Source organism: Saccopteryx leptura, chromosome 1, assembly GCF_036850995.1.
Source record: "Saccopteryx leptura isolate mSacLep1 chromosome 1, mSacLep1_pri_phased_curated, whole genome shotgun sequence".
NCBI lineage: Eukaryota > Metazoa > Chordata > Mammalia > Chiroptera > Emballonuridae > Saccopteryx > Saccopteryx leptura.
Window position 1 is genome coordinate 103,560,708 of NC_089503.1, and position 13,538 is coordinate 103,574,245.

At 46.0% G+C, this 13,538-nt stretch overlaps 1 protein-coding gene across 4 annotated transcripts in view; it reads left to right on the forward strand.

Annotated features, from left to right (window-relative positions):
* Positions 1–5,474, forward strand: part of USP28 (ubiquitin specific peptidase 28) — a 64,915-nt gene extending 59,441 nt beyond the window's left edge. For all 4 annotated transcript variants that reach the window (XM_066372855.1, XM_066372877.1, XM_066372870.1 and 1 more), the window contains 2 exons: positions 1,755–1,950; positions 3,913–5,474. In XM_066372855.1, the coding sequence (XP_066228952.1) occupies positions 1,755–1,950; positions 3,913–4,088 (372 nt within the window). In that variant the 3' untranslated portion in view covers positions 4,089–5,474. The remainder of the gene's footprint in view (positions 1–1,754; positions 1,951–3,912) is intronic.
* The last annotated feature ends 8,064 nt before the right edge of the window (positions 5,475–13,538 follow it).

The following is a 13,538-nucleotide window of genomic DNA, read 5'->3' on the forward strand; positions in this document are numbered from 1 at the left end:
GGGTTGCGTTGACCACACTGCTTTCCCCCAGGTGGGGGGCTCCTTGAGCTCGGTCTTCTTTGTTAGCTGTTCTCCCTGTGTCTGGAACGCAGTAAGCATGTCTAAATGTGTTACTGGGAGGCAGTGTTTTTCTGTGTTCCTCGCTAGTAGATGAGAGTTTAGTGGCATCTAAAGAGACTCGGTCTCTTTTTAAGGCATGAACCATTAGACCTGGTCCTGCGTCCTGTCGTTGTTGGGCAACACTGAAGGCCTCCTGGCCTGTTTACATGCGGCAGCCACGTGGAAAGGCAGACTTGTATCCACTCTGCCTACCCAAGAGTTTAATGGGGTGCTTGTCCTCCAGAATACTGTGGGTGCTCTCCTCGGACTGTGTGCTACGTGTGCCTTCAGGGGACACAGGCCCGTGTTTGCATCACTGCCTTGTCAACACCTGGGGGGGGGGGGTTACGTCAGGTGTGCTGACCTCAGGAGCTCCGTGCTCTGGTTTATGCTGTGGATTCTGTAGGAGTTGAAGGAGTGCTGGGCATTTTGAAGCTGAAGAAGAGGGCTTGTAGATTTGATGGATCTGAATTTTATTAGTCATATTTTTATTTGTTAAATCACCAAGTACAGATTACATTTGGGAAGTCCTGCTCACTTCCCCAGGTAAGCAGTGACAGGGGCTCGGACTGTCTCCTGTTGGCTCTCCACCCTCGGGATGTCAGAGCCCCCTACGGCAGTGGTTTCTAACCTTTTCCACTTGAGGACTGGTGAAAATGGAGAATTATTTGGGGGACCGCTAAGGCAGAAATCACCCTGAGCATGAGCAAGTTAGACTAAGATCATTGGGTCTATCATCTTCATAGAATATTACTGTGCTTAACTCTTTCAAGGACTTGCAGGAAATTTCTGAGGGACCACGGTTCGAAAAACACTGCCCTAGGGAACTGGCACACACAGTGATGCCACATAGTGGTGCCACATAGCCCCCCCACCCCCTACCTCTGTCCCTGTCCCCCGGGGCAGTTACACTGGGGCCTGAGGGATCACTTATCTTCTGCTGGTGATTCTGGTGCTCATTGGGGCAGAGGACCATTGAATAAGTCTTGAGTGGAAGCAGGATTTTGACTTGTAAATTGGGGCCAGTGGGTCAAAGGCTTAGCTGCATTAGAACCACGTTTTTTTTTTTCTTAAAGCTATTCTTTTTTTCTTTTTAAATTTTTTTTATTTATTTTTTAGAGACAGAGAGTGAGTCAGAGAGAGGGATAGACAGGGACAGACAGACAGGAACGAAGAGAGATGAGAAGCATCAGTCATTAGTTTTTCATTGCGCGTTGCAACACTTTAGTTGTTCATTGATTACTCTCTCACATGTGCCCTGACTGCGGGCCTTCAGCAGACCGAGGAACCCCTTGCTGGAGCCAGCAACCTTGGGCCCAAGCTGGTGAGCCTTGCTCAAACCAGATGAGCCCGCACTCAAGCTGGCGACCTCGGGGTCTCGAACCTGGGTCCTTCCGCATCCCAGTCCAATGCTCTATCCACTGTGCCACCGCCTGGTCAGGCACACGTTGAGAGCTTTTAAAGAATCCTAGTGATCAGGTCACCTCCATGCCCATTATATCAGCATCTAACATGGGTAGGGAGCGAAATGGTTTTTAGAGGTTCCTTGGGCAATTCCAATGGGCAATCAAGTTTGTAAACCACTTGTTAGGATCTTTTAAAACAGGTATTTATCTTTTTCAGACTTTTCTTTCTCCCTGTCCCTTTGCCTATAGGAGCTGAATGCCAGAGCGGCATCTCTCTTTGAGACAAACGATGACCACTCTGTGACAGAGGGCATCAGCGTGATGAATGAGTTGATCATTCCCTGCATTCACCTTATCATTAACAATGACATCTCCCAGGATGACCTGGATGCCATTGAGATCATGAGGAAACACTGGTGCTCTTACCTTGGGCAAGATATTGCAGGTATGTTGTCTTTAGCCCTCCTAGTAATTTCTGAGGCTCTTAAGAATTATAGACACTACAATGATCTCACTGTGTAGCACCGGTGGCCAAGCCTTTTAAAGAGATTATTGGAACCCCTGGGATGTGAGTTAAATCTGCTCTGTTGAAACAAGGAAAGGTAACCTGGGTCTTTGTTCCTCTTAGCATTTGCCAAAATCTGAACTCTTAATTTTTCAGTTTAAAAACCAAAATGTGCTTATATGCAGCTTGATTTCCTGATGATGTCATCCCTAAATTTTCCTCTGGCTTGAAGTATCAAGGCATAATCATGTTAATTCCTGTGCCTTTGAGATTAATAAATAACTATATGGGATAGTCTTGCTTATCCAAAGTCTTTTAGGGAGGGAGCCTAAAACTAGTTCTTTTTAGGTGAGTTTGATAGACTTAGAAAGTTGTTGTGTATACTAATATGAATCCTCTTTGTTAGTTTCTTACTGATGTAAAGATATTCTGTTGACCTATTGGAAAGTGTTCAAGTGTGTAATATTCACTGAAAATTTCTATTTTAATTAGTAGGTATGAATTTTCTTTTAATGTCTTTAGTTTTTGTTTAGACCAGTGGTTGGCAAACTCATTAGTCAGCAGAGCCAAATATCAACAGTACAACGATTGAAGTTTCTTTTGAGAGCCAAATTTTTTAAACTTAAACTATATAGGTAGGTACATTCCTTATTGAGGTAGCGCCTGCACGTGGTATTTTGTAGAAGAGCCACACTCAAGGGGCCAAAGAGCCGCAGTTTGCCGACCACTGGTTTAGACCATGTGTAATGTATAGCTTTACTTAATGCTCTTTGTGCACACTGTATATTTTAATCATTTGAAAGACAGTGGCAACATTATATTTATGGTACAGACGGTTATATCTACTTTGTCCAGGTTTAAAAGGATGATTGAGCCCTGGCCGGTTGTTTCAGTGCGTAGAGTGTCAGCCCAGTGTATGGACATCCTGGGTTCAATCTTCCGGTCGGGGCATACAAGAGAAGCAACTCTTTGCTTCTCTTCCCCTCCCTCCCACTCTTCTCTCCCTCTCCTCTCCTTCTTCCCCTCCCATCAGCCAGTGGCTTGGTTGGTCCTAGCATCACCCTGGGCACTAAGGATAGCTTGATTGATTCAAGTGTCTGCTCCAGACTGGAGATGGCAGGTGGATCCCAGTTGCGTGCATGTAGGAGCCTGTCTCTCTGTCTGTCCTCCTCTCACTTAAAAACAACAACAACAATAGTAATAATTGCCTGACCAGGCAGTGGCGTAGTGGATAGAGCGTTGGACTGGGATGCAGAGGACCCAGATTCAAAACCCCAAGGTTGCCAGTTTGAGCGTGGGCTCACCAGCTTGAGCGCAGAGTTGCTAACTTGAGCGTGGGTTCATAAACATGACCCCATGGTCATTGGCTTGAGCCCAAAGGTTGCTGGCTTGAGCCCAAGGTCACTGGCTTGAGCCACGGGTCAGTTGCTCTGCTATAGCCTCCCACCACCTCCCACCCCCCGTCAAGGCACATATGAGAAAGCAATCGATGAACAACTAAGGAGACTAAGGAGCTGCAATGAAGAATTGATGCTTCTCATCTGTCTGTCTATATCTGTCCCTCTCTCTGTCTCTCTGTCCCTGTCACACAGACAAAAAAAATAGTAGTAATTATATGATTGATTAGTAGACCTGTCCATAGTGAAGTCAGTATGTAGTGTTATTCTCCCATATGTCAGATGGCTTCAAGCTGTGAACTAAAGCTTTGCTATATTTGGGAAGTAGGTCTTTGCTCCTGGTTTGGCCTGAGGAATTACCGTTTGTTGTAGGCTGGCCAGAGGAATGCCTTGAGGTTGTGTAATGAGCTGTGTAGAAGACCTTTTCATATAGTTGCAGGCTTGATTAGTTTTTACTCAGAGATCTGTTTAGCTGTATATGCAACCATCCATTTTCTCTCCACAGAAAATCTGCAGCTGTGCTTAGGGGAGTTTCTACCCAGGCTTCTAGATCCTTCTGCAGAAATCATTGTCTTGAAGGAGCCTCCAACTATTCGACCCAATTCTCCGTATGACCTTTGCAGCCGATTTGCCGCTGTCATGGAGTCAATTCAAGGGGTTTCAGCTGTGACAGTGAAATAAGCCGTTACTTGTTTAGGGCCGTCCTGGTCTTTGGTGCCCACCTGTTAAACAGAAGTCTGGTATCACAGTGTTTACCTTGGAAAAGGTATTAGATGAAAAACTAAGATTCAGATCCACACCCCAACCATGCTGTCTGTGTAACAAAAGATTGAAAATAAAATTGCACTTTTTCAGAACAGAATCACTAAAGCAATTTACTAAAAAAAAAGGCAGGAACCAGCGTATTAAGGTGTTGAAGTGTGCCAGCAGACCTGAGCGGCCCCTTGTACCTGTGAGAATGCTTGGGCTTTTCTGAGCCTTTTGCCACTTTTTAATTACCCGACAGGCATAATTACAGCAGAATAGAACCGGGTGATTCATCAGAAACTGAGCCAGATGAACAGCTACCACTTACTGCAGATGACATCTGAAATTCTCACTTGTGAGAGGTGAGAAACACAAGCCTTCCCTGGCCGTGGGCAGGAGATGACCACCGCCCTCTCACCTGTGGGTGGAGTCTAAGGTCATGTGGCAATAATGCTGCCTCTCCTTTTTTTGCTCTTTTATTTTATATTTTTAAATAAACCGGAAAACCTCATGCTCAATCCTGAGTGAAAGAAAGGAAAGTATTAGGGACTTTAGACAGAATAACATTGTGAAACTTGACTAAAGATAGCGGGTTTGTTTTGTTTTGTTTTGTTTTTAAATGAGAACATGAGTGTATGTAAACTCTCGGGTGTCCCATACTAGTACAGTTGACCCCTTTTTGTGTGTATTTTTTGGTGAGGGAGTCTTTATTTTATTTTATTTTATTTTTAATTTAAGTATAGTTGACTTATAATGTTATAGCTGTTTTAGGTGTACAACATAGTGATTGACATTTATATACCTTAACGCTGTGATCACCACACTAAGCCCAGTAACCACCTGTCACTGTGCAAACTTGTCACAATGTCAATGGCTATGTTCCCCTTCACTTTTCTCACCTGTCCCTCCTACACCCCCCCCTCCCCCAACAAAACAAAACAAAAACAGACTCGGAGACAGAGGTCAAACTTATGGTTAAAGAGAGCATTTTGATAGTTGTTAACCATTTAGGTAAAATTTCCTAGGGTCTGAAAACTGTCAGAAACATGACTAAGGCTGCTGCTAGCCCGAGAGAGCAGTCAGACGCTCTCTCCATTTTTCTTTGAAAAAATAAAGGATGTGGGTTTGTACAAAGAAAAACAAATCTGTGTATATGTATATGTAGAGAGAGAAGTATCTCTGTTGACCATTTTTAAAAGGCTGCAGTTTTGCTATTGTATTTTAAACAAATTTTAAGATGGATGAGGGCATTGTGGGAGGGAAGAATGATTGCTACAACTATGCAGATCTTATAAATGTGCAATAAAAGTATTTGTTTTACCTTTGGTGTGCAGTACGGCCTTTATTTAAATACGTTTTCTATTTTGGAAATGGATGGACTTGGTAAGTATTCGTCATGATTCAGTTTTTCTTTTTTAGTTTTTATTCTTGAATTTGAGAAAGAGAAAAAGTAACATTGATTTATTATTCTACTTATTTATTGGTTGATTCTTGTATGTAGCCCAACTGGGGATTGAACCCACAACCTTGGCGCTCTGGGACAATGCTCCAACCAACTGAGCTACCTGGCCAGGGTCAGTTTCTCTTTTTTAAAGAAAAGAATAGATTAAAGGGTTGAGAAACTTCATGGGGTTGAAATAAGACCAGGCAGCAGTCAGTTCTTGAGCGGCACCTGCTGGTGACTGGTAACTTTTTATCTCACTTGATAGTTGTATTGTGTGTAAGTGATCTACTTTATAATTTGTCAAATTTAGAAAACAAAGTTTTTATTCTAACAATTTCTTATGCTTTGATTAAATTAACAGTTTGGTCATGTTTTACAGATATTCAGAGGTACCTTTTTTGTTTTCAAGTTCACTGTAAAGATTTGTTTTACGGGAAATGGATCAAGTTTTTTTTACCCATTGATTGCCTTTTTTTTTTTTTTCCATTTTTCTGAAGCTGGAAACAGGGAGAGACAGTCAGACAGACTCCCGCATGCGCCCGACCGGGATCCACCCGGCATGCCCACCAGGGGGCGATGCTCTGCCCATCCTGGGTGTCGCCATATTGCGACCAGAGCCACTCTAGCGCCTGGGGCAGAGGCCAAGGAGCCATCCCCAGCGCCCGGGCCATCTTTGCTCCAATGGAGCCTTGGCTGCGGGAGGGGAAGAGAGAGACAGAGAGGAAAGCGCGGCGGAGGGGTGGAGAAGCAAATGGGCGCTTCTCCTGTGTGCCCTGGCCGGGAATCGAACCCGGGTCCTCCGCACGCTAGGCCGACGCTCTACCGCTGAGCCAACCGGCCAGGGCTGATTGCCTTTTAAAATTATAAACCACTTGCCTTTCACCTTGAAGTTCCTGTCATTAGTGAATACTGTGCAGTGATATTATTTCACTTAATGTAACAGCCTTGAGATGATGATGGGGATGGACTGTGGTTTGCCCAAGGTCATTAGATGTCCTAAGTAGTAGAGCCAGGACACTAACCCTTGTTGGTCTCTGCTTCTAACTTTATGGCCTTTGCTTTTAACAACTTCTCAACAGTACTTGGTAGTCCTGAAAAAGCTTTTGCTTTGTACCTGTCCACATTGGTTTTTTCCTAGTTAGCTGCCTGGAATCTACAGGTGGCCAAGACACTAACACATGGGCATCTGTAGGGTGCAGTGTTGGAGTGGTTTGAGATCTGGGATTCATTCACACTGCCAGGAGGAGTGCTGAGAATTAATTTCTTTTTCTTTCCATTAACTAGCTGCTTTAGGTGCAGCCTGGTTTCTTACAGAGTTCACAGACTGTTTCAGATGAAGAATGGTTTTTACTGTTTAAAGGCTTGTGTAAAAAAGAATGAATAGGGTGGCAGGAGGAAGGAGAAGAAACCTATGTAACCCTTACCTAAAATCCTAAAATGATTTGAATTTGGGCACAGTACTCAACCTCAGCATAAATTCCCTTGAGGCTGGATTTGGACTCCCTGGTTAACTGGAATTACAGTGCTCTTCAGTTTGGATTTGTTAGCTCTTTAAAGAACTAGGAGACATACAGGCTCAAGTTTACCCTACCTACTTCACAAGAGAGGTGTGTGGTGGTAACATAACAGGACAACTTGAACAATGAATAAACTAGAGGCCAGTATTGATTGAAGGGTTGGGAGGTGTCCTGGGTGGGACAGAAGGTGGGATCAATTGTAGCTGTGGTTCATTCATTTCCAATGCTCGGTTTATTGTATTTTATTTTATAAACATATCTTCTGATTTCTTCAGTAACTGTTACTTGAGTTGTCTCAGTTTTGAGCTGCTACCCAGAACAAGCGTGTGTCTGTCTTTGTACACATGAATGCCTTTCTGTTGGTAGTATCTGAAGTGAGAGTACTGGGTCATAGGAATAGATAGGTAGTCTTTACTGGGTACTGCCTATAGGTTTCCAAAACACGTATACCAATGTAAACTCCTCCCAGCAGTTTCTATGAAGGCCAGTTGTCCCATATCCTTGGCAAGATTTGGTCAATATTTTAACATTTGCCTTTCTGGCAGATGTGTAATGATATTGTTTACTCCCCAGGAGCTGATGATGTTGAGCCTCCCTTTAGATGCTTAATGGCCTTTGGCTCTTATCTTCTGTGAAATACCTATTTAAGTCTTTTGCCCAGTTTTTTTGGATTTACTGTCTTTCACTTATTAGTTTATAGGCATAAAAAAACATTCCAATTATGGAAATGTTTGGTTATATGCATTGCATATATCTTCTTCCACTCTGGTTTTTCACTCTTGATATCTTTCAATGAAAACAAGTTTTTAATATTAATGTAGTATAACTTACCTTCCTTTTCCTTCATAGTTAGTGCTCAGGATGCTCGCTGATGCCTGGGTTATCTTCCAGAAGTTTTACTTTTTTGAGAGAGAGAGGCAGGGAGAGAGAGAAACAGGAACGTAGAACTGCTCCGGCATGTGCCCTGACCAGGGAATCAAACTGGCAACCCAGTGCTCTGGGATGACACTCCAACCAACTGAGCTATCCGGCCAGGGCTTAATTTTTATTGATTTGTAGAAAGACAAGAAGGGAGAGAGAAGGGAGGGGAAAGGGAAGCATTAGTTGTTCCACTCAGTCATGCATTTTTTGGTTTCTCCCCATGTGTGCCCTGACTAGGGATCAACTTGCAACCTTGTTATTTCGGGACTATGCTCTTAACCGACTGAGCTAACCAGCCAGGGCTGAAGTTTTACTATTTTACACTTAACAGTTAGCTAATTGACCCTCACCATTTATTGAAAGCATTGTCCATTTTCCAGGCTGTACCTTTGTTTCTGTGCTGCTTTGTCTACTTATACCAACATCACACAATCTTTAACTAGAGGAGCTTTACAAGTCTTGATTTCCAGTACAATAAACTGCCCATTTTTGAGTGTTTTCAAAATTTCCTTGAGGACCTGGCTGGTTGGCTCAGCAATAGTGTTGGCCCGGCATGTGAAAGTCCTGGGTTCGATTCCCAGTCAGGGCACACAGAAGAAGCGACCATCTGCTTCTCTACCACTCCCCTTTCTCTCTCTCTCTCTCTCTCTCTCTCTCTCTCTCTCTCCCCCTCCCACAGCCATGGCTTGAATGGTTTGAGCAAATTGGCCCTGGGTGGGCAAGATAGATCCATGGCCTGCCTCAGGTGCTAAAAATAGCTCAGTTGCCAAGCAACAGAGCACTGGCCCCAGAAGGGCAGAGCAACCTGGTAGGGGACTTACCAGGTGGATCCCAGTTGGGGCACATGTGAGAGTCTGTCTCTCTGCCTCCTGGCGTCTCAAAAAGAAAAAGAAAAAAAAGAGGCCCTGGCTGGTTGGCTCAGCAGTAAAGTGTTGGCTTGGTGTGTGGAAGTCCCGGGTTTGATTCCTGGCCAGGGCACACAGGAGAAGTGCCCATCTGCTTCTTCACCCTTCCCCCTCTCCTTTCTCTCTCTCTCTCTCTTCCCCTCCTGCAGCCAAGGCTCCATTGGAGCAAAGTTGGCCTGGGCACTGAGAATGGCTCCATGGCCTCCGCCTCAGGCACTAGAATAGCTCTGATTGCAGCAGAGCAACGCCCTAGAGGAGCCGAGCATCGCCCCCTGGTAGGCATACCTGGTGGATCCCAGTCAGGCGCATGCAGAAGTCTGTCTGTCTGCCTCCCCCCAGCTTCTCACTTTGGAAAAATACAAAAACAACTAAAACAACAACAAAAAAGAAACATCAAATTAAAAACAGATGCATGTATAATATGACAATACATACTATCTTACCCACACACACATAATCTAATCCCAAGGCCAGCATTTTAGCTGTTACTGTGAAGGACAGCATTTCCATAGAGATCAAGACCAGGCATTTACCTCCATCATCATTCAACATTATTTTGCAAGTATTAGACACTATGATAAAGATGTGAAATCAGTGATTAAGTCTCAGCATTGATGGAAACGGTTGAGTGAACATTCTTTTTATAATTTTATTTATTGATTTGAGAGAGAGAGAAGGGTGTGAGAGAGTTTGATTTGTTCCACTTATTTATGCATTCATTGTGCCCTGACTGGGAATCGAATCTGCAACCCAAGCAGACATTCTTAAGGATCCAGATATGTGCTATGGCCTCATCCTCTGTGGTGCTGGCACAGCAGTGAGACCAGAGGTCTCCCCAGTGAAAGCCTCATCACTGACTCTGTCCAGAGATGTTAAAAGTCAGTGACAAAGCAGTGGTCAGAGCCTGACCAGGCAATGGCGCTGTGGACAGAGCATCAGACTTGGACGTGGAGGGCCCAGGTTCAAAACCCTGAGGTCGCCAGCTTGAGTGTGAGCTCCTCTGGTTTGAGCACAGCTCACCAGTCTAAGCCCAAGATACCTGGCTTAAGCAAGGGGTCACTTGGTCTGCTGCAGCCCCCTAGTGACGGCATATATGAGAAAGTAATCAATCACCTTAGCAACAACTAAGGTGACACAATGAAGATTTGATGCTTCTCATCTCCTTCCTGTCTGTCCCTATCCCTCCCTCTCTCTGTCTCTGTCAAAAAAAAAAAAAAAAAAGTGGGCAGAGCAGGAAGCACAGAGGGGCGGTGTCCCCTCACTTGTCCAGGAGGGAAGAGAACTTTGTAAATTCTGAGCCATCATCCCAGGTCTGCAGCAGTAACCTGCTTCACACTCACCGTTGCCCCCTCAGTAACGTTCCCGTAACATCCGTGGGGCTTCTGTCTCAGAGCTAGAAGCCCACGTAGTGGAGGCTTCCAGGACAGGGAGTGACCAATACACTTGAGACAGAGGATGAGTCTAGTGGCACAGCACCTGCCTCCCGTGGGACTGGGGAGAAGGCATGTCTCACGTGACCCCGGGGAATTCATTCCCTAGAATCGACAATCTCACTGTCTAAGGCACCGAAACAGGAAGACTCCAGGACACAAATCGCTGGCTCCTGAGGTCCTGTGTTGAGGCTTCTGTCCACAGGCTGTGCGTTATCCTCTGGATAGACTCTCCTAGGAGCCTGCTTCCTCCTTGGAAAAGCATGCTTGTTCCTTATTGTCTATCAGCTCCAACCTGTCCCGGATTTGGCTCAAGATTCCACAAAGGAAAAGGGTGATGACCCAAATTGGAAGCAGCATAGCGAGGAGTCCAGACTGAGGAGCTCGTAGGATAACAGGAAGTCTCACTGGAGAAGAAAGTCACACATCAGTGAGGACACAATCTACCCAAGTAACCAAGAGCCCACTGCGTGGGTAGTCAGCTCTCTGGCCCAGCACACACTCTGAGACGCTGCCTTGCGCCCCCTGCTGGCCATGGCCCCACGTTCTCCAGCCAGGAGGATGTATGTTCCTGAGCACACCAGGCAGAGCAGTATTTTTACAGTTGTCTTTGCTAATGCCACTCCCAAGAGAGGGGGGTGAGAAAGGGCCCTACTAAATCCACCAAAGGGTGAGGATGCTCTCACACTCGGACTACTGTCTCTATGGAAAACTTATCATTTCCTCAAAATGCCAATCTCTACTCACTGTCCCCCCATAGCTCCAACCTTGCCTGCTGTGGCAGACATTGCACATGTGTGTGAGATGACAGGTAACAAGTGCACAATATGGTGACATTGCCCTGCATGCATGTGTGGTGTGAAGGGGCTGCTGGGGGCAGGTTTGGCCAAGGCCAGGAACTGAGAGGCTGCTTGTGATGCTGGCAAACAGCCACTTGGTGGCACAGGCGGCCCCTCTGCACGAGTCCAGCATCCCCAGTGGAAGTGAAAAGAAAAATCTGAAAAAAGAAAATATCTTCCCACCCTTGAAAAAATTTTCACGTAATTGTTAAAGCACATAAATGTGCAAATATTAATATAGGCACCAATATATTCAGAATGGATGTTGTTTTTGTATATTTGCTAATTATGCAGATTTGTACTTTTTCACTTGTTTTATAATTCTTCATAGTCCTGAGCAGGCCACACTGTTGTCACTTGGAATCCAGCCCTTGTCCTCTCCTTGGGCTCTGAGAGGGTTCGTGCTGGGTGAGGCCCGGCAAGTGCAGGGCAGTGTCCCCCTTCCCTGCTGGCCTGGAGCACTGCGTGCGCGTCACGGCCTCTGGCCATTCTGAACAGTAATAGCCTTGCCTTCAGGCTGGAGCCCAGAGATGGTCAGGAGGCCACACTGCCCATCCTAAGAATCTCTCTTGAGACCCTGGACGGCCAGTTGCTATTCCTGGGTTGGGAATTTGGGAATATGGCGTGGGTGTTGCTGTAGCCAAGCTGCCTCCTTGCTGCCAAAATGTTTGCTGTTTTTGGTGCAGGTGAGGGTGGCCATCTGTCCTGGGGACTCGGTCACTGACAGTGGCTTAGTCAGCCCTGCCTGGGCCACAGACACTGTGAGGGAGACAGAGAGGGATGAGAGCAAGACCTCAGGTCACTGTGCAGGAGGGTGCGGCATGGAACCGAGACAGGTGTGGACCCTCCAACCCCCAGGTAAGGCCAGCCTCGGTAAAGAGTGAAAAAAGTGAGAGTGAGAGGGGCCCAGGTCGTGGTGGAGACTCAAACCTGACCCTTAAAGCTCTGTTACATAGGCTGAGCTGCCCCGCATCTCATATCACTTCAAGTAAATACGGGAGAAAAGCTGGGTCATTCAAATGTACCCTGGTCATCTGCCTGCTCCTGTCCTCTCTGCCCTGGGTCCTCACAGGTCAGAAGGGGGAAAAGGAGGAGTAAAATGACTCAGAAGGCAGAAGCACCTGGCTTTTGATGACCCTGGTCCTGGCAGGACAGCATATCGCAGTGAGCCCAGTAATGTCTGAGCCTTCCTCCAGCGTCCCTGAGTGGTGTCCCCATCAGGAGGGGCATCTCAGGATTGTTTCAAACTGTCCCACAGCCCCCAGCCTCACCTGGTCTCTCTGACACACCTGGTCTCTAGTAAGATGATCGCTGCTGTCCTGACCCTCTTTTCTGAATCTACACTAGATGTCAGAGAGAGAGCCAGGGCAGCTGGGGCCTCAGACAACGGGGTGGGTGTCCAGCTAAGGACTGTCCCTCTCACTACAAAGGGGCCACAGAGAGTCTGACTCTCAAGTTGACCAGTGTAACACGCATATAATTTTATTAGATCCTTTGTTACAACTCCAAAAATGGAGACCACTTTCTCTTCAGTATTTTATAGATCTAGATGCCCCAAATTTAATACATTTATTTCCTTAACACTCTCATCAGCTGCAGCTGGAGATCGGGGTGACAGTGGCTGCTGGGCCAGTCGAGCTCAGTCTCTAGTCCTTCTTTCTCTGACGTGGCTGGAATTAACCTCCTGCTGTCCCATCATTCTCTCCGTGCCTGGACATGGAGCTCCTGACTTTGTGGGTGTGACCAGGTGAAACATGTGTCATTGGAAATAGCTCCCTTCACAGCCAGGTTGGGGCCAGTGTGGGGACATTCTTGAATCAACAGACCCATCCAAGGGCCTCAGACCATCAGGTGCTGGTGTCACAGGTTACAATAACCACAGTGGAGTAACGATCTGGTCTGGGACGCAAGTGGTTTTTGTCTCATGACTTCTTAGGTACCCAGTACTGCATGCATCAATATCTCTGTCATATGTGTGATGTTTATAATAACCTCGTCCTCAGGTTGGAGCCCAGGGAAGATCAGTGAGCCCATGTGACCCAACTTGGATCCTGAGGATCATCTAGGAATGCTGAGGGACTGGTCTTTCCAAGAGTCCAAGGTTTGAGGGAAGCCAAGCTTAGAATTAGAACCCACAGACATTATATGATCCAATGTTGCTGCTATCTCTAGAGTAAAGTGATCTTTTTGTCCAGAGTCCCTGACACAAATGGTGACTGGGTCAGTGAAGACTGTGCCCAGGACCCTGCAATAAAGGACATAGTCACAAATGTGGAGAGACAGGATCCTTGCCCGCATCCCAGGCTAAGGATCAAGAAGAAAGAAAGG